At 35.4% G+C, this 22,601-nt stretch overlaps 1 protein-coding gene across 1 annotated transcript in view; it reads right to left on the reverse strand.

Annotated features, from left to right (window-relative positions):
- The window catches only part of Col28a1 (collagen type XXVIII alpha 1 chain), a 158,234-nt gene that overhangs the window by 125,436 nt on the left and 10,197 nt on the right, over positions 1–22,601 (reverse strand). Inside the window, exons 5-10 of the mRNA XM_076861514.2 lie at positions 21,871–21,924; positions 20,019–20,060; positions 16,340–16,366; positions 12,922–12,966; positions 10,716–10,760; positions 9,642–9,695 (exon numbers count right to left, since the gene is read on the reverse strand). Of these exons, the coding sequence (XP_076717629.2) occupies positions 9,642–9,695; positions 10,716–10,760; positions 12,922–12,966; positions 16,340–16,366; positions 20,019–20,060; positions 21,871–21,924 (267 nt within the window). The remainder of the gene's footprint in view (positions 1–9,641; positions 9,696–10,715; positions 10,761–12,921; positions 12,967–16,339; positions 16,367–20,018; positions 20,061–21,870; positions 21,925–22,601) is intronic.

The raw sequence follows: 22,601 nt of genomic DNA on the forward strand, positions 1-22,601 counted from the left end.
GAGAGAGAGAGAGAGAGAGAGATTGCATGCCCACAATGCCTACAGTACCAACTGTACTTATTTCTCGACTTCACTTTCTTTGATGACCAGGGTCAACAGGTGAGGATAACAAAGAGAAGTGGGTTTAAATAGCCCCAAAGAAAGTCTTGTTTCATAATCTCTGTGATTGTGAATATACATGAATGTGACTGTGAACATGTGTGGGAGCAATGAGACCACCTTGATCCTCCTCAGAAACTAAGAACACCCCTACTTCTATGGACCTCAAGAGCAGAGGAAGCCCATGTTTAATGAGACCAACTATTTCATTATCTCTTTTAATCTTATGATAATCCTAGAAAATAGGGGTTTGATTCCATTTATACTGTAGGAATATAATCCTTATTTTTTAATTGACTTTTCAGCATTCAGGGAATCTATGGGGTGTGGGAAGTATGGCTTTGGAATTATCCCTGGTTCTATCATTTACTAATAATTTGAACTTTCGCAAGATCCCAAAATGAAAAATGATGATGATTATATCTACCTTGCAGGATGGTTGAGAAGATTCAAGATATTGTGTGTGAAATAGCTGTTTAATATATGTAGATTCAATTGTTATTCACCAGGTCTTTGTTGACCAAGTTGACACCAGGTTTTGTGCTCAATAAAAGGTCTGGTGAATAAAAAATCTATGCCTATAATAGAGTACCAGTTTACATAATTAGAGACATAAATCAGATTGCGCCTGCACTTTGCAGAAGTTTACAATCTGGCTGGAGACACAAATGAATATGAAACAAAATACAAGCATGTAAATTATCTGTAATAAAGGTATTAACAGAGCATACAAGTCTCTGAGGCAGAAATATTTAATTCTGCCCTCAAGGAACTGGGAAAGTTTCATGATAATAGAGGGAATACTTGAGCTGAATGAAGAGGTAGAAATCATAGTGAACCTGGTGGGAAAGAAAAGGAGCAAAAGTTCAAAGAGAGGAAACTGTGAGGCATAAAATGACATGAAATGTTCTGCAGAAAGTAAGTACAAGGAGCCAGAAACAGAGTAACAATTGGGTCACTGTCTGGAGCTGCAAGGTCCAGTGGAAATACACTGTGACTATGTATGTAGTTTAAATTTTTCAATAGTCTTTTTATAAGAAGATAAAAAGAAACAGGTGGACTATAATCAATAAATATATTTCACTTAAAATATCTAAAATGTTATTATTTCAACATGGAATTAATATTTTAAAAGCATTGATGCTTATATTTTTCACTAGTCTTAATACTAAGTCCTTGGAAACCCAGTCTTATTCTGACAGCAATCTCAATTTGGATGAGCCACATTTCAAATGCTCAATAGCTACATGTGGCTACTTTGTTAGACAGTTTCATAGAAATTAAAGAGCCTGGAGCATCGGGTCAGAACCATGGACAGTAACAACATTTAGGTGGAGGAAACATGGAAGTCTAGCAAGACATCTTGCAGGAGGCTGGAGGAAAGGAGCATTTCAAAAGTCATTTCTAAAGACAGACGTAGTACCTTTCACTCACAGACTTGGTAATCCCCCAGTCTCTTCTACCTAAGGAAGGGGTTCACAACCTCTCCTGTGTCAAACCAGAATCGAGGGAACTATCCTTCCTCTCCTCCTCCCACCATGTGTAATGATTATATCTCAAGTACATGTCAGTATGCTTCCTGAATGTGTCTCAAACTATCCCCTTCTCCATCTACATCTCTATAGTCTACACCAAAATCAAAACATCTTTTGTTCAAACACAAACAATGTCCTTATAATATCCTACCTGCACACTCCAGTTTGTTCCCTCCATTGCTATCAGATAAATCTTTTAATTTTAATCTGAACAAAACCTTTCAAGGCTTTTTTTTTTTTTTTTTGCTCATAGTATATAAACAGAGCTATTTACATAGTATGATCCTACTGTCTCTTTGGTTCCTTGCTCTTGACTTACTCTCTCCTGCCACAGGATCTTTGCACATGACACTCTGTCTGGGATGCTCTTACCTCCCTCTTATCTGGTTATTCTTTCTCATCTTTCTTATACTAATTTAAGAACCATGGCTTAAAGGAGGGTTTTTCTGATCAGGTGAAATCTCTATTGTAGACACTACAGTATAAATAGCACCATTTTTCTCTTTTTCTGTATACTCACTACATTGGCAACTTTGCCCAGTAGTTACATGTGGCTACTTTGTTAGACGGTTTCATAGAAATTAAAGAGCCTGGAGCTTTTGCATTTCTAAGTATGTTAATATGCTTTTCCCCTAGACTATAGGGAGGATGCACATAATTTCACTTTGCTTTGCATTTTCAATGCAAAGCTAACTACTGTCACTCACTCAACCACTCATGCATTAAACATTTACTGAACATCAGCTAGGGAGTAAGAATCATGCTAGCTGTCTAAGACAAACAAAAGGAAAACTTGGTCTAAACCAGGAGAAGTTGTGTCTGTAAATGCTCCTTTAGGGTCATATAAGTTTCAATCAGGAGCAGTTGTACATAAATTATATAATGATATCAAGGGCCTATTAAACAGTTTCTTCTACAAACTCACCCAAGATACAATTAGTCTCTTTTCCAGCTGAAAAAGTAACAGAATCACTTAAGGCTAAAGAACAATTAGGCAAAAGAAAACCCAATCCCCCCCATTCCTGGCTCTAGCTGTAACCAAAGCAATCTTCTTTTTTTCTAAGACAATAAATGGTTATCCAATTTATTGAAATACTGAGTTGTTTAAGAAGAGAACTTTACCTTTTCTTGGATAATACAATTATGAATAATTTAATCATTCCTTGGGATCCTTTTAACATTATGATAAAGATATATTAGCAACTTATTCAAACCATTTCTCAGATATGGATGACACCAGCTGTACTATATGCTAAGTCTTGTAGCCGTTATGCTCATGCGTTCCAAAGGGAAGAAAGTGAGAGACAGTATTTTTGTAGGTACAGAGTGGCTTGAGCACAGCCAGGTTCCATTCTCAGCTGAAACTCCATGAAGTCAGGAGTACTCACAGAGGCTTTGGAGGAAAAATCAGGAAAGTCCCTTTTCAGAAGGAAGGAAGAGAGGGAGGGAGGGAGGGGGGATGAGAGGGAGAGAGCAAACAATCAGGGGATAAGAAGATAATATTTATCGAGTACTTCTTAAATCAGGCTCCATTTTTGTACATAATTTCTCTTATTTCAGAGGAAGTGTGTGTAATAAAAGGCTATTTTCAGAAAACATCAGGATACACTTGGTCTACATTATTGTAAAAAATATATATTGTCAAAATAACTGCTTCATAAAAATTGTCAACACACAAGGTTCTCACTATGAGACAGGTGCTGAGTGTTCTAAGTTCATATTTCCTTGAAGGAAATATGGACATTCTAAAATAACACAAGGGAAGGCAGAAGAAAAAGGCAATTTATCTATAAAGATCAATTAATATAGAATACAATATCACAGTATTTTTAACTACTTAAGGATTTACATAAGGTACTTCATCTTGGGAAAAGACTTCAGGGATATCTCCTTCTGCTCTTTGGCCCTAACTCTACAGCTCTAACGCTAGGATACCTCCGAGTGTCACAGCTGCTTCCATCCATGCCACAGTCCATCCCTAACTCCCAGGAACACAAAGAGTATCTTGTGTTCTAACTCATCTAATCCTCACAACCATAAGAGCTGGGTGCTGTTATCAACTTGCCACATGGACAAGAAAATGGAGTCGTAGGAAAGTAAAGGAACTTGCCCAAATCACAGCGTTAATAAAGCCAAAGCCTGGTTTCCATCCCAGCAGTTTGGCTTTAAAACAATGACAAACTGCCTCTTGAGACTTTTGCATTCTATTCTTAAAGAATTTCAAAAATAATTTCATTACAGACTAAATTCATTTCCTTGGAATTGCATGAAAACTACAAAACCAGATAGTTATAATCTATTTATAACTGAAGGCCCATTATATGAAGACAAAGATTCTCTAAAATAAAAAATATGAGCCAAGATGAAACATAATCTATACAAACCGACTCATTTGCATTTCAGGTACATGTGTCTACCTTCTCTCTCTCTCTCTCTCTCTCTCTCTCACACACACACACACACACACACACACACACACACACACATCATAGCCCAGCTGCTAAGGACCATATGTATCAGAGATTTGCATGGAAATCATCTACCTTGAAGCTACTGGCTGACATCCCGCATGTTCTGGCAGCCACTTCTTGTTGTCACTGTATCAGTTGTCTCATGTCAAATGAGTTAATAAGCTCATTTAGAGTCCTGGTGGGCAGATGTGTGTACAGGTCAAAGCCCTCTCCACACTAAGAATTGCTAGATTACTAATGACTCTTTCCTTTTAATTAGGCCCAGTATAGAAATAGCATTTAGACTTTGACATCTCTGAAGGAAAAACATTCACGTAATTTGGCTATGATCTTCCTTTAATGGATACTTATAATTACAATTATAATTACAATTATAAAAGGATTCTTCCTGTAGATTGAACTGTGTTCAAAGTTGTTAGCCTGTCAGAAGTACCAGAAAGCATTATTGGTTTTGAAAACTAGAAAAACTGACATGTTCAAGGACCCTGTTTTTAAAAATAGTTTGTAGGTAGTCAATTCTGCTCAGAGAGTTTGTGAACTCAAGATCTTTCTGTTTGATTAATTATTCTTTACTAGAAACTACAGGCACTACATATGTTTCACCTCATTTACTCCACCTCACATTATGAGGAATTAAATATCCTGTAACAAACCCTGATTTTTTAACTGGTTGAAAGCAACATCATGATATTAGGAGATTGTTAGGCATTTGAGTTGTAGGAGAGCTGAAATAAATCTATACGAGATGCCTGTGTGAGGAGAAAGTTTAAAATTCTGTATAGGTGTTCGAATTTGTGGTGTTGAGCTATTTCCAAACCACAATTTGGAAATATTAGTTATATTTAATAGGTTAACCTACTAAAGCTACTAAGCTAAACTTTGGACCAACTTAAGTTTTTAAGTAATTATCAAAACAGAAATGTGTCTTTAAAACAACCAAATCTTCAGTAGTGATTCTTCTGCTCTAGTGAAAATAGTAACTATGAAAAAGTGACTAATTATGTAGGGAAAAAAAAAATCCCAAGTCTTTATGCCCTTTTAGAAGAAAGTACAAGTAGAAATAACACATTATATTATTAGGTGTTATTAATATTATTATGTTATTATTATTATCATTGTTATGTTATTAATGCATAAAAAGCTTTTAATGGGTTACATCAGCACTTCACTCACTCTGAATTACCCAAATAGGATGGGAAAATGGTCAACATCCCTGAGTACTACCTCCCTCCCTGATACCACTGCCACATTCCAATTTCTCTATGGGTTTTCTTAATATTGAAGAAACTAAATTGAACATAAAGCAAGACCCAATTTCATATGTAAGAGGACTTCAAGTTTCTTGAGTGCATAAGAAGAAAACAGGGAAAAAAATCTTACAGGAAATATGAACATTCTAAAATAGCACAGTGGAAGGCGGAAAAAGAAGGCAATTTATCTACGAAGATCAATTGATATATAACACAATATCATGGTATTTTTAACTATTTGAGGATTTACATAAGGTACTTCACCTTGGGAAAAGACTTCAGGGATATCTCCTTATGCTTTTTTGGCCCTAATTCTACAGCTTTAACGCTAGGATACCTCCGAGTGTCACGGTTGCTTTCATCCATGCCACGGTCCATCCCTAGCTCCCAGGAACACAAAGGCTATCTTGGAAGGAGCAGATTTGCATGAGGCTTGTGAAGAAAGTATGCTTCAGAAATAACCTCAGAAAGACATCAAGAAATGGCAAAAATGACCTAATTTGGGTTGGACCCACCCAATGTTCCACTGGGTTTATTTGTTCACAATTAATTTTGGTAACTTGTTCTCTGTGATTTGAAAGGTCTACCCAGTGAGACATATTTTTTTTCTGTTTATGAGAGCTCCTTTGGCAGCCAGATGTGATTGCATCCTGGGCTGCCACAGCAGCCCCATGGAAGTTGGTAGCCTTGGGTTCACAAGGACCCCAGTCTTTCCTCAGAGCCCAGAGAACGCTGTCTCCTGAGTTACATTTTCAGTTCGGTCCTAGGTATAAGGCTTCTTGGCCACTGATAAGATTATAATTCTAATTTATTTCACATACAGACTACTGGGATGTTCGTCTCATGAATACCACCACATGATTCTTATGTGTGAAAGAAGTTGAGGTGGCCTCTGAGCCCATGTGTCATTCTGGAAACATCTATGTTTTGTTGCTAAGGCAACAAGGGCAGTCAGTGCAGATAGGAGCTACTTTACACGTGGAAAGTATTAATGACATAAATGATTTGTAAAATGGCCAGAAGCATATTTTCCCTTGATTTAACCCATGTTATTTTTTGTTATATTTTTTGTTCTTTGGCCACCTTTTCTGAAAAACCCTTTGATGAAGAACATTCTACTCCCAGAGCAACAGAAAGTGCCTGTAGTTGATGAGAGACCATTCATAAATTCAAAAGTATGGGCATATACCATCTAGAAACTCACAGAATCTTCAAATGTTACAAGCCTAAGGTTTCTATTTCAAGGTCTCATAAGAAATACAGTATTTGAAAATGCAAAATTAGGGTTGCTGTTTTCTTTTCCCCAAGTGATACCCTTCCTTCTTTTCCTGTACTTTCAGATGAACATTATAGTCAAGTAAAAATGCACCTTTCAACAGAGTGTTGTGCTCAGCCAGCATATACTAGAAGGGAAAATATGCAACTTCCATACTGTTCAAAAGAAAAGCATTTATCTCAGAATGAATATTCAGGAAATTCAGCCATTTTTTTTTTTTGTAAGGGGATAAATAGCACAGGGTAGTTAAGAACAGACTTCTGGGTTTGCATTCTGATTCTGTCCCTTACTACTTTCATAGACTTGGACCCTTTCCTTAAACTCCTTGTGCCTTGGTAGCCTGATTTGTAAGATATCAACAAGTATTACAGAAATTACAAAATAAATAATCCTCCCTATGCTCATTAGAAAATGCATAATTATGGGCTGGGATTGTGGCTCTGAGGGAGAGCACTCGCCTCTCATGTGTGAGACCCTGGGTTCGATTCTCGGTACCACATAAAAATAAAATAAACATATTGGGTCCACCTATAACTAAAAAATAAAGATGTTTTAAAATGCACAATTACTGGATTTTAGAGATTATTTACACAAATTATAATAGCAGTTTCTTGAAAACATTTTCTAATAAAATGATAATGGGTGAAAATAAAGAAGCCACTATCTAATACAACATTGTTTACAGGCCGAGGAACGAATTCGTCTATTATGTCTTCAAAATGAGAAGTACTTTCTGGGAGGCAAGATAAAATCATTCCCTGAAAGCTGACTTTTAAGACAACACACTAATAAATGTATAAAATGCAAAATAAGGGTCCACTAATGATCAACATGACATGGATCTCTAGCTAATGGATCCAAAGAGTAGTAGAAATCATATAGAAAGCAATAATACTCTAAGAAAGGAAGAGTTGAGAGACCTCTATCTACACTTGTGACCTTAAACCAGAAATAACACTAGAGGGAGACAGGGAAGCTCACATGCCCTCCTTCCAGCCTCCTAACAACTCCCAACATTGCCTAGAAATGACACCTTTTCAATTGGCAATGATCTTCTGTGTTCACTTGGCAGTGAACTTTGTGATTCAAACCCGAGTGTTAATTTTATGTCACGCATATTTTATTACAATTAAAATTTCAATTTAAGGAGATGCCCTTAGGAAACAGACGAACTCCTCAAATACTTTTGGAAAAAATTACTTCTTTTATGCCTATGCTATAAAACTCAAACACAAAGTGCTATTATGTCAGAAAAATCATAGCCACTCCTCCTTCCCAGAAAACCCCACTTGACTCATTATTTATTAAGAACTAATGCATTGTCTGAATTAAAAACCAAATTTTATTCAGATAAATTGTTCTTTAAAAAAAAACTGGGGCTGGGATTGTAGCTCAGTGGTAGAGCACTTGCCTCGCATGCATGAGACACTGGGTTCAATCCCCAGCACCACATAAAAATAAATAAATAAAATGAAAATATTGTGCCCATCTACAACTAAAAAAATAGTTTTTAAAAACCACCTAAGTATTAAGTAAGTCTATTAAACACAAAGAGATATAATCACATGATGCCAGCTTTCTGTGGCCCTGTCCTCATCACCACTGTTACACAGTCACCATTACCACACACACACTGCTCCCAGCCCAGCACCTCCCCAGAGCCCTCAGGAGCTGATGGAGTGGCCTGTGCTTCTAAAGCAAGCCTTTGATCTCCAGGCTTTATTTCTTATTTCCAAAATAAAAGTATTGGACTGGAATGATCTCTAAAATCATTTATGGCTCAAACATTCTATAATTCTATCGCTGTTACAATCTCCTGCCCTGATCCCTGATTTTAAGCCTCTATTTCACAAACATGAACATTATCATCTTAGGTAACCAATGAATTCTAGAAACATGCACGTACTATCAAAATATAGATCTTTTGCTTGCTGTGGGATTTCACCTATAGTCAAAGCAATTTCATGAGAACTTCTACTCAGTATTCAACAAGGCATTTCTTTCCCCCAGAGAAAATTAATCAGGGGCAAGCACTGGAAAAGACAATCTCCCCAGATGAAGCTTGAGCCTGCTCCCTCTGAGAAGCCCATTCTATTTTAATTTGCCAATTAAAAGTGGCCTGGGAAATCTCAAACTGTCATTATCTCATTAAAATACTATACTTGTCACTCCCTTTCTTCTCTCTGAAAAGTTAACACTTAAATAGCCCAGCTGCTCCTACAACTTAAGTCCAATATTGCACCCTTCAAAGATTAGCTTTTTCTAGGGTCAATTGGGAGAGCAGCTTCTGTAGCTAACGATCGCTACAAATTCCACACAACTTCAGTCATGAAGACAACACCATTTATTGGAATATTTACTACATCTGTGAAATGTACTAAGCATTGAAAACAGTTAAAAGAAACCAAAAGGATTGCTTTTAACAAATCAAAGTCACTCTTTTGGGAAAGGGAGTCTTATAACCAAGTCTTTTATAGACCCCTCTTGGCGTCCTCACTTTGTATTTGGTTCTCACTAAATCCCTCCCTGTCTGTCTTGCCTTATTATCAACGGGTGACATTACAAGCAGGGTACTGATAGTTGTGGTTGCTTAGTCTCCGTAGGTAAAACAGTTATAAGCTCCATTCCCTAATAAACTGTATACTAAGATGGCATTGTATGTGGAAAAGAGAATATTTGAATTGTGTTATTTGGTAGTGCTTTTCAGTTTCTAGTGAGCCATAAAATGACTAAAGGACATGAGTAGGAAAACAATACGGTGAAGAATCTAGATAATGGTTTATGTTTAACAATGTCTCCCTTGAGTAATAGACTAATAAATGATAAAGCTATGCCACTGGCTGCCTGCATATACTTGATTGATTCTGTGTGTACACCTGCAGTTTATTAAGTATCTCCAAAGATGCTTCCTCAAAGAGTCCATTGATGTCAGTCTAATAAAAACATGCGTTACCATAAAGCCACGGGGTGGAAGGCACTCTGCCTGTCTCTAATCACAGGGTAAGATTACCTTATTGCCCTGAAATCCCTTTGGGCCTGGATCTCCTGGAGGTCCACTAATGCCCTGCTCCAAGATGAAAACAAAGAATTAGTTCTGTGTACAAAAGGCTAACCAAGAAGGAACCTTTCTTTAAGGTTCCTAGATATCCTGGAGTTAGAAGTCAGACTATATAGCTCAGAGTTACATTGGCATCAGATTCAGTCAAGAAACTGAATGATGTAAAATTCCGAGTTGAATGAACAGCTTCTAAAATAGCACATATGCTGAGAGCAAACATCTTATTAATGAGGTATTTGTTACCTAAACCTGTGTTTCTAAACTTATATGCCAGACTTTGAAAAAAAATTTTCTTTCCTATTAAGCAATTTTTTTAGTATCTAAGTCATATAATTGAAATTAATCATTTCCAATAACCAGAAATACTGGCTTGCTCTGACAATTTCAGGCCAAAGCAAAGAAGTTGTTGGCTAACTAGATTCTATGTAGGAAATCTTTGGTAAAAGTACAACTTTCAGCAAACTTTCCGAAAGGTTAAAATTAACTCTTCACACATATACACACTCAGTGTAACTTTAGAAGAGACAAGTCCCTAGGCTGGAAAAACAAATTCAGATTATTTTCTGAAATCCATGCAATTTATCTAAATTAAACAAATTCCTTAAATGAGCATTCCATATTATAGAGGACTAAGTACTTATAGTAATGGAAAAATACAAATATTATAATTTAGAGAAAAGCACAACTCTTCCAATTATAGCAGCAATACAAAAATACTTTGACTTTCTACACGTACCTAGACTCTGAATTATTTTCATCTCCTTAAGGTGCTCAGTAAGTAGATTTGCTGGCCAGTACCTGTCTTTAGGGAGCCTGAGTTAGCTAATCAAAACAGGAGGAAAGTTGTTTTCAAACTTTGCTGAAAAATTGGAATCATCTGGGGATCTTTAAAAATATTGATATCTGGTTCCAATCTGCAGACATTCTGATTTAATTGGAAGAGGGTACCAGTGGGTAAAGGGATTTTTAAAAAAAGTTTCCCAGGTGATTCTAATCCAAACCTAGATCTGGTTTTAGTAACCTTACCTGAAGTCCTTTTGGTCCTTTTGGTCCAGATGGCCCTGGAGATCCCTGTGGAATAAAATTAATAGTAAGTATCTATAAATATCTATCTCCTAAGGGCAGTTCTTTTAGGTGGGAGGAAAGGGAATGTCATGTGGCAACAGCCAGTCTTCCCTGGTTGTCCAAACACCAAAGCCAACAAGTTGAAATGATTATTTAACAAGAGACCTCAGGTCAGGCTGTGTCTTAATAAACAAATTCCATGAAAATCCAATTGTACATGTCAGTTTTTAGCCTACATATTGACATTTTGATCAGAGTAAAGCAATTACTTCACAAAATCCTTTAGACGTCAGCAGGCTTGGTAGAATAGTTTCCTTCCAATAAGGAATGTCACTAGTTAACAATTTAGTGAGTTATCATTGCATCTAGATTGCTCTTTTGTCCCTCTTCAAGACATGGAACTTAGCAAAATACTGTTATTTTAGATATTATACGAATAATATCTAATTTCTCCTTTCCCAGATTCCCATTTGTTATGAAGAGAGAACTATCAATTTATTTACTCATCTGCCTCATTTTGACATTGAAGTATTTATGATTGCTATTTTAAGTAGTAGTATAACAACCATCTCTGTGTACAAAGTTTTGTCCAACTTCTGATTCATTCCTAAGAATAGTTTCCTAGAAGAAGATAAACTGAGGCAGAGACTAGAAACACATTTAGGGTTCTGCATTACTCTCCCTTGCCTCTCACACCATATATAGAAAGAAACTTCCTCTGTGAAGTTTGTTGTCCATTCCTATCACCTGAATATAGAAAGCACATATTTATTTTATAGAATACCCAGGAAGACTGAATATCATATACTAGTTCAGTGTTTGCTAATCTGATTTGTGAAATAATATTTTAATGTCTTCATTTCATTTATCTGATAGCTACTATGCTTGGACATTTTTCTCATTTCTCTTTTGTATCTCTTTGTGCTCTTCATATATTTTTCTTATACATTTTCTTATAAATTTGTGTGAACTCTTTGTATCTAGGACCCTATTTCATTGAACATAAGATGCATTTTTTAATATATTTGGATCTCTGACATTGGAGATTCTTAGTCAATCACATCATATATTTATACAATCACATCAAATTGGCAGTATTTTCTTTCTTTTTGGTACAGAAAACAATGGAAGTCTTAATATCTGGCATCTTACTCAATGAAAATATATTATTTGTCCGCCATTTTTTACTTCATGTTTTTCCAGGTAATGTTTGACTTTGGTTTTTGTCCTGAGTGTCCTTTCTTCTGTATTTCCATGACCCCATGTTCATCTTGCATTTTTCAGTTGTCCTCTAGGAAGAACCTCTTCATCATTAAACTTTTCATTTTGCCCAGAGATAATTACTAAGCCTACACTTTGCAGATCCACCTGACCTTTAACTCTATAGTAGTTTAAAAGCTTCCAGGGATTCTCAAGCTACTTCAAGTGTTTAATTCCATGGACCGGTGTCATTACTCTATCCTCTTTTTTAACCTTCTGCTTAACTTTCTCTCTTTGTTTTCCTCCCATAATAAAAGATATTTAAAAAGTTTAGTATCTTGGGGGCCTATTGTTAATAGTTCTTAGCGATAATGAAAGCTATTTAGTTTTACTCTGTACTTTCTTGGATCTTTTATCATTATGTTTTTTAATATTCTCTATATTCTTGTTCTATTAAGAAACTTTTTAACGTACTGAATACTGTCTCTAGTTTAAATTCTTCATCTGTGTTTTTATTTTAGCTAAAATAAATTCAAAATTTCAAGCCACTATCCCTGCTTTGTTCTTCCAAACTGTTTTTAACTATTTCACTAATTCAACAGAGTTCTTCACTCTTTGGAAAGTGTATGATCTCAGTGATTACATCTAGAGAGCAAATCGATTAAAATGCAGTGTTGGAGTTTGAATTGACTTTACTGGGTATCTCATTCTTCCCACCATGACTTTGTGTAGAACTGGTTAAGGTATTGCAGAACAAAATCTTAATGCCCTATAAGAAAGGCATTGGGCCTTCATTCCCTAGGTTAGGCTTCCTTTTGTTTGCTACTTCATGTTCCACATATGTGAAAATTGATCCATTGATTCTCCATCTCTATTAGATCCACATAATTCACCCCAGGAATTTCCTCTTAAGAAAACAGACCAAAAGGTATCACAGCTGTTAATATTTATAAAACATCCTCCTTACTTTGTCACCTTTTATTCCTGGTTTACCACATTCTCCAGGTTCACCCTAAAAAAAATAAATGCATAAAGTGAATAAGAGGACATTTACAGTCAGTCAAGAGTAGGATTTTTCTTAAGATTCCCAGCAAAATCTTATGACATGAGCACTCCATGCAGATTCTCTACAGTTTTATCCTCAATACTGAGATTTGCATGGGCGTTGAACTCTGAAAACCTTTCTCCATCAATTGTCCTTAACTTGACAGGATCAAACCAGTGATGCCAGCTAATGAGTTGTGACATATTGTTAGAGGAATGAAATTAAAAGGAAAGTAACTGATCATCCACCATGTATTAGAAGGGTACCGTGATAAGTGAGCAAGGTCAGCTGAGAGACAGGGGCATAGCAGTGATCATGCTACATATTTTCCACTATTATGCTCTACTGTACTCCCTTCTCTAGAATGTTGATTTAAAAAACTAACATTGGAATTATGCTTTAGAAATTATTAATGGTTTTAACAGACATTTATGACATTACCTGTCTGATATAGATATTATTAATCCAATTTTACAGACTGAAAATTTGCAATTCAAAAAAGATTCAGAAAATGTGGTCTATATACATAATGGAACACTACTTAGCCTGCAAAATGGAAATCCTATCATTCATGATAATATGGATGAAACTAGGGGACATAAGTTAAAAGAAATAAGCCACACAGAAAGAAAACTGCTTCATGATTTCACTTCTATGGGGAACCTAAAAAGGTTGAACTCACGGAGGCAGAGAGTAGAATGGTGGTTACCAGGGGTAACAGGTTGAAGTTTAGGAGAAATTGCTCAAAAGATATAAAATTTCAATTACAGAGGATCAATGAGTACAAAAGACCCATTGTACAGCATGGTGACCATAATTAGTAACAGCATCTTGTGTTCTTGAAAAGCATTAGAAGAACGCATCTTTAAGTGTTCTCATTACACACACACACACACAACAATGGTAACTATGTTAGGTAACGCCTAAGTTCATTAGTTCAATCTAACCATTTCTCAATGCATACATATTTCAAAACATCATATTGTATTTTAAAAACTATAAAATGTTTGTCAATCAAAATGTTTTTAAAATAAAAGTAAATATTTATTTTTTAAAAAGTGGTTTGCCCAAACAGATGAGAATTGGAATCTCTGAATACTAACTCTTCATATCAGGCTTTGAAGACTTCTAGGAGTTAAAAGTAAAAAGTCACATCCAATTAGAAAAATGACTAAACTTTCACAATCATAATACAATTATCTCTTACTTATAAAATGTTAGCGTTTTCAAATGCTTTCATATATATTTACTCTGAGTCTCAAATCAATTCTTATTTTTAAGATAAGGGAACAATTGGAGAGATTAAATGTTTTACTTACACATACATGCTAGCCTATAACTCCTAACCCAGTGCCTTCAATATCAATTTCTGCTTCTGCTGCAGCTTTGTTACCTATGTGCTGTTCTAGGACATGCTACTTGGTGTGTAACTATTACATAAGGAAATTACACCAGAATGTAATTCAGTGCATTGCTTCCTTCATCAAGGGAGTTGTGTCATGGGAAATAACTCTCAGCTGAATTTAACAGTATTTATATTAATACAGTAAACTTATATTCTGGTTTAAGCTTTGTCTCATTGCTAAGCAGCAAACATTAACAAGACTGGCAGCCAGCCTGAAGACCACATGTAGAATAGCACTCCCCTAAGGAAGGAAATAACAATTGTAATCACCAATTACGGGTGCAAAGCGTGTGCCAAAGCCTTTACATGATTGCTATCTCCATAAGTATATCACCTTGCACAGTACATAATGTACATATATAAGATATATATGTATATATCCACACATATATTCATATATCCAATCATATATAAGGAATATGAAACTCAGAAAGATTAAATTCTTTGCCTATAATCACAGACTTGAGTCCCTAAAACTTCCAGATTCATGTATCAATCACCATAGCCAAACAGGGCACTTTATCATGGGATATAAGTTATTTTCATTGACCTGGCATTTCTACCCAAGGTCTACCTGGAGTTTCACTGACATCAGGAGCAGAAAAGAAAACAGTGTAATTCTCTGAGTCAGCTATCTGTTAAAAAGCAATCTGCTTTCTCTCTACATCATTTTTTCAGCTTTTGTTCTTTTATTTTATTTTTTAATTTGTTCTAATTAGTTTTATATGACAGTAGAATGCATTTTGACACATGGCACACGAATGGAGCACAAATTCTCCTTCCTCTGGCTGAACATGACTAACTCAGGGAAAATTGAGTCTTCACTCAGAACAAGTTGAATATTAATTTCTGAATGTAAATAGAAAATCATTCTCGAAGACCCAATTAGAAAGCAATTAATTTAGTAATGTTAGATGGAAACAAAATGAGTCAACCACTAAAATATAAAACAGAAAAGTACCAAAAATACATTCAAAAATCCTTTTGGCTAGAATTCACATTCCATTTGTCCAGACAAATTTGTTAGCTCTAGGGTCCTGAGGAACAGCATTTGTTTTGGGGGCAGATTCCCATCAATGAAAATATTGTATTCATGTTATTTGCCTCAGAAAGGCGTTTTCTTTTTTTGGTGGGATCATTAATCCCTGTGGAATAGTCACAATTATATAGTTCTAGGGAGCAAGTACTTCAGAAAGCTATAAACAGATTAGCTCTGTTCCTAGCCTTGGATTTCTGATGCTGCTTCTCCTAGTGAAATTCTGGTTTGAATGTCGAAGGTTCAGGGTCACTTTTCTCTGAAAAACTGTATTTTCCAAGTGAGAACTCTTTCAGTGAATCTAAAACTCTCCAGAAGGTTATATGAATCTTTAAATATATGTGGGTGTGTGTGCACGTGCACGTGCACGTGTAGAGCTTTCTGGTGTTGATATCTATCTCATTGTTTAAATCAAAATGGGGGAATTCATATTTTACTCAGGATAAATTTATAATTTTATAATTATGAAAAATTTCAACTTTCCTATGTTAACATTTTCCTTGCCTCTTCATGATTGAACCTTACATTTATAGTCCTGCAAACAATTTACAATACATCATCACACCCATTATTCCAAATTATTCTCCAACCACCCTGCAAATTAGACAGGACTGTATTACCAGAGATCTTGAGTTGTTCAAGGACTTATAGATACTAAGTACATATCTTGACTCCTACTGACCCTAAAAACAGCCACCACTTGTTTCCCTCTCAGGCTTGGGAAGAAAATAGATACAGGAATGATTTTATGTGTGCCCTCCAAGCAGGTTTGGGCCATTTTGCAGGAATTTCTGAGGTATTGGTTACTCAAAATACGATCTAGAAGAGGAGCAGTCTTTTCACCCTGCAGACTCTGTGGGAAGTGGGGAGGTCAAAGGGAACCCATAGACAATTCTTACCTTGTCACCCTTGTACCCAGGAATTCCCTAGTTAAAAAATAAATTAAAAAGTAAACCATTATAAAGCAGAATTAGAGGAAGAGTTAGATGTTTTTCATATATAAGGTATAATAAAAACATACCTATACGTATCTATGCAGTCTTGGAAAATAAGATAATACACATGTGAACTATTTCACTTTATGCTTAGGAAGCACGCATTTATTGAGAAGAAAAGAACCTGTTTCCCTACTATCTTCTATTCTATTTCAAACATTTTTTTCCAACCCTAATCTCTTACCCTTTGGCATCAAACTGAAGGAGAGAAGCTATACTGAAAGTCATTGTAAAAGTGATGACCCATAACAGTTCTTTCAAAATTGTTATATTTACTTTTAAACTGTGAACTATGGCAGCTGAGAATGTCTCTCAGAGGCCATTAGAGAAATTGGCTTTGAAAATGAGCTGAGATAATGGCCTTTGGAATATAGGTAAATATGTGTATCTATTATGGCCCTCCTTTCAAATTTGGTTTCAAATATGTAACATGGAGAAAATGAATGGTTCCTCTATCAACCTGATGAGACAGTGGCCTTTTAAGTTACTGTCTTTTATATCAAGCTGGACACGGGGCCAGCACCTCTGCTGTCTTCTGAGACAGTCCTGGAAATCCCAAACAGCCTTCTCCACTGTGACTCTACCCACAGCCCTTTAAGTGATACAGTATTGAATATTAAATGAACCAGGAAGCTATCCACTCTAAGCAAAATTAATCTTTTCCAAATTGGATTTCACACCTCTTTCATACAACTATATTTTTCAAGCACAAAAACAAAATTATATGGCATATTTAAATCAAGCTGGAGAAACAATGGCATAAACAAGCTATTATTGCTGTTACACGTCAGTCAGACTACAACATTTTGTCCTGTTATGACTTTTTAACAAAAGGAAACTTCATTAAGGAAATAAACCTTCTTTCCAAATGAGTGGGGTCCCTGAGGAATAGAACATAAAAGTAGAATAAGTGGAAGACATGATGAAACTACAGTTTAATCCAGTTTAGAAATATTTATTTGTGCATGTTGTTTAATTTTTAGGAGTGTGCTTAAAATTAAAGGTCATATTATAGATAACCATCTATAATGGAATTCCTATTAAAACCATTCATGCTAAAAAAGCCTGTTCTTCTAATCTCAGGAACCTTAGGGCACTCTCCACCCATTATAACACACAGCCATATTTATAATTCTGTCATCACTTTATATTAAAAGAGTTAAGATTATATTTTGGAAGGAGCCAATATAGCCTTACAAAATAAAGAAATATTGCTTCTAAGTAATCTTGTCTTTCTTTCTTTCTCTTCCTGTTTTCTTTCTGAAAATCATGGTCAATTTACTATTTGGTTGTTACATCAGCTCTTTTTTTTTTTAACTTACTTCTTTTATTCGGGGCATCTTAATTACTAGTTTTTATATAGTCAAATTTATAATATTCAAAATGGCACCCAAACTGCAAATTTTCTCATTTTCCTATTTCTAGTTATGGTACCATCACATTTCAAATCACACAGAATCAAAATTTTATCATCATTTGTTTTTTCTCTCCTTGTCTTACCATTATATCCCTTTAATCCAACCTGTTCAAAATTCTGCAACTGCTTCCTGCTGTACTTTAAACCCACTCTTCTGACCCTGGCCTGCAAGGTCCTATATGATTAGCCCCTGCCTATCTCTAAGGCCTTGTCACCCATCACTCATTAACATGTTCTGGAGTTCTTTCCATTTCTTGAGTCTACCAAGCGTGTTCCTATCTCTGGGCCTTTGTCTCTGCTCCTTCTTCTTAGATGACTTTCATTGACTTGTTTTATATTTTCATAGTACTTCTCTGACTGAAATTATCTATTTGTATGGCTATTTCTTGTTTACTTCACTGAAACACTTGCTAAGACAGGGACTGTCTTGCTCACGCCTGAATCCCCAGCACCTAACAGAGTGCCTGGCATATAGCATGTACTCAATAAATATTTGTTGAATATATGAGTTAGAGATAGTCAACACATGTGGTCATTTCCACGACTTCATGGATTCTCACAATGTTCTTCTTTTCTATTTTGTCCTTGCTGTAGCCTGATATTGTTTACTGTAATGTAAGCCAAAAATGTGAACTACATATATAATATTAGATGTCCTAATAGTCACATTTTAAATGTAAAAATAAGGAGGTAGAATTAATATTATATTTTGTTTATACCATCAGGTTCAAAATACTGTCATTTTAATATTTAATCAATATAAAAATTACCAATGAGATAATTTTTTGTACTAAGGCTTTAAAATTCAATGTATATTTTACTCCTACAGCACACCTCAATTCAGAGTAGCCATGTGTCAAGGGCTCGATAGCCACATTTGATTGGTGGTTTTCATACTGGCCAGAGCTGATTGAGCCAATATCTGTGTTAATTCTCCTGTCCACTACAGTAGCAGACCTTCTTCTAAGTGCTTCTCCTTCTCCTTTTTAGAGTCTCATTAGATTAATCATCACATTACACAGCTTTTGGGTCATGTACCTCATTAAAATTTCAGGGACTTCCCATCACCTAGCAAAACCCAGACCCTGCAGCAGGATTGGGCATTTTGTCCAATCCACCCTTCACACTAAGTCTGACAAGAACCCATTTCACCATTCCCCATCAGTATCCTCCCTCAGATTGGTGTTCATGGCATTCTCTCCATCTGCCTGTCTTTCCCCAACCTGTCCTATCTTTGCCTGTCGCAGCCTTATATCTTCAGGAATCATCCTGTAAAATATACCTGGATGACTCCAGTTTCCTCTCAGTACCTGTTCATGACCTTTTAACAATATTTTGATATTCTGTTTCAAACTGTAGCTATTTGGAATATCTTATCTCTCCTAAGACATAATAAGCTTTTTAAAAATATACTTTTATTTTTATTTTTCTTACTAGTATGCATATATCTACAAGAACTCTAAGAAATGTTTCCTGAATAAAATAACACAAATTTCTGAATGAATGCTTAATGAGACTGTCAGAGTTTCTATCAAATTCTTTCACGAAGTTAATTAAAAATACCAAGAGAACAGTACTTAAATCTCTTGGTCTGAGTCCAGGGCTTATACCCAAGGGGACAAGCAGAGAGGCACCACACAACAAGGTCTCCTTTTTTTCACTTTCTCTGCTATTTGCTACCCTTACCAAAGTGCTCTGGAAAATGCAAAATAAGACATGCACTATATTATTTGTCAAGCAATCTTTGTTATCTTTTAATTTGGGAGATAAGAAATCAACTAAAATGATAAATGTTATTTTGTTTGTAGATTGTATTGACAACAGCATAGTTTAGACAATGTAATTATTATGACATTGAAACTCAACTTATTCTTCATCATGAAAAAGGACACAAGAAATAAAGCAAAATGCTTTTGTCATTTGAGCCCTTCACAATTGTCCACTTAAGCTTCAGGGACTGTCATAGGGTTGAAAACCCCTGGTTCCATCAAAGTATATTTTCCTCACATTTCCATTTCCCACGATCATATACGTCTGATTGCCTGCCTGAGCCATCAGAGCACAGGTAGGTGAAAGTCCCCTCCTGAGGGGATCAAAATGGTCAATCCCAGAACGTTAGCATCCCGAGATCACTTCCACAGGAAGGCATTCCAGTTGTGTACATACCCCAGGACCTCTTTCTCCAGTTTCTCCTTTTTGAGCATCACCCTACAACAAACAAAAAATCAGTCAAAATTCCACAGGCTTGCAGAGTGATTATTGCTCAGTTGAATGAATGCATTCAATTCAGAAGTCTCAGACTAACAGGTTAACCCAGTTAGGGAAAAATCTTAAGACTTTACTATTGGCACTATCACATACAATAAAAGGAAGAAAACAGCAGCTCAGATAAACTTTGCCCTTTGATAATAAAGCTAAATATACAGGATTCAGATACATTTTTGCAGCTTAGGACACATCCCAGTTTCACAACATGGTCATTTTTTTCTCAAATAGAGCGTTGTATTTGCTCTGAGCTGAACACCCTCGCTTTTCTCCAAGGGGCTTTGGAATGTTTTCCAAAATGTATTTAGGAGTGTTTGGTTGATGTCAGCAAGACTTAGGAAAATAAATTATGGAGCAAGAAATTACAAACTAAATACATGACTGGTACACATTAACTTATAACAGGTATTTAAAACAACAACAAACAGCATGATGGCATCAATTCAAGCCTACATAAGATGAGTGAATATAGGGTGTGTGTGTGTGTGTGTGTGTGTGTGTGTGTGTGTGTGTGTGTGTGTTTTAGAATGAACCAAAGATGCTATACATTCCCTTTCCTTGGCAAGCAAGCAATTGCCAAAAATACCTTCATGCATACAACATTATATTTTTCATACTTTCCTAAAAGTATTCTCAGAAATAGGATTGAGTCAAAATTTCAAGTATTTGAATGTCTCCTCTTTATTGCCCAATTTATTCCAAAATATCTGTGCCAACTTATCTTTGCAATGAAGAGCAAACCAGCTTCACTACCATATCACTATCATTAGTTATTACTTTAAAATTGCCATGTTAGTTGCTATAAGAAAAGAACTGTTCTTAAAATTCAAAACACCCAAAAATCAAACTAGGTTAACTAGAAAACTACTTCTAAGGAGCCTCTGGATTCCAAGTTTTTAAAATGTGAATTATTAGTGTTAAAGGGTATCTCATTGTCTTTATTTAAGTTTCTTTCATTACCTAATAAAATTAAATGTTTTTCTATTTTTTTTTCTTTACTGGTTTTATGTCCTCTCTTGAAAATTGTGTCCTTTGCTCACTCAATTATTAAAAATTTTATATTTTATCATCAGTTTTACAAGTTTTTTATGTACTATAGAAGTTAACCCAATGTTCATTGTATTCAATGTCTTCACATTTTAACTATTATTTTTCACTGTACAGAATTTTGCCTTAAGTTTTCACATAGTTATATTTTCTATTCTCTCTCTCTGTGATTCCTTCAGTCTTTCTTGAATTTAGAACACTATTGTCCCAACAGTAATATAAACAGGTAATTTTTTTAATCTGTGATTTTTTGGATAGGTATACACATTTTAAAAAAAGAATTAGAGAAATGACAGATGATGTCTAGGACAGAGAAAACATCTGGTATAAGTCAGTTATCCATAATGCAGATCCATAAAAACACAAGTGCCAATGTCAATCTGATGTGGCACATGTATTAGTGGTTCATGAAACATTGCCCTAATTAATTTGGGCCATTATTATTCAAGTAACAAATTCTGCTTAGCTAATGTCCCTAGATTTCCTAAACTTACAGTCTAAAACTTTCAAATTCTATTTAGAATTTGTAACAGCAAGCAAACAAAAACAAGATAGATAATACAGGAAGTCAATGTCCTATGTTCTTCTTAAAACTCATCAGATTCTTGCCATATCTTGCAATGCTCTTTATTTTCTTTATGTTTATTCTTTAAATAAGTCTAGAAAGATATACACTGATTTAAAAGAAAGCAGTCTATTCATTTACCGGATTTCCTTTTGGTCCTCGCTCACCTTTAATACCTGGGTTTCCATGTCTACCCTGAAAGCAAAGAGAGAAAAAAATTATTTTGAGCAAGTATTCTATTAGTTTTCTTTGTCATAATTTATGATCTGCCACATCCCACAAAACAAAGGAAGATTATAAAGCCTTCACAGAGATTCGACTCTTTTCTCCCCTTTACTACTGTACTGTCTCAGATGGACAAATTCTGCAATTGTTTAAAAGGATAATATCTCTTTCTTCCCAGCAATTACTTCTTCCCCCAATAATTACTTTTCAGTTGCTTTGTAAACAAAATCAAACTAAAAGATTGAAAGGAATGACTGAACAGGCAAAAATATAGGAGTTATTCCTATCCTCACTTCATTGTGGACCACTATAGTCCCCCACCTCTGAGTCACTTTTTTTTTTTAATTAATTTTTATTGTAGGTTGTTCAAAACATTACATAGTTCTTGATATATCATATTTCACACTTTGATTCAAGTGGGATATGAGCTCCCATTTTTACCCCATATACAGATTGCAGAATCACTTCAGTTGCACAACCATTGATTTACATATTGCCATTCTGGAGTCTGTTGTATTCTGTGCCTTTCCTATCCTCTACTATCCCCCCTCCCCGCTCCCCTCCCCTCTTCTCTCTCTACCCCCTCTACTGTAATTCATTTCTCCCCCTTATATTTTCCCTCCTTTCCCCTCACTTCCTCTTGTATG

Source organism: Callospermophilus lateralis, chromosome 1, assembly GCF_048772815.1.
Source record: "Callospermophilus lateralis isolate mCalLat2 chromosome 1, mCalLat2.hap1, whole genome shotgun sequence".
Lineage (NCBI taxonomy): Eukaryota > Metazoa > Chordata > Mammalia > Rodentia > Sciuridae > Callospermophilus > Callospermophilus lateralis.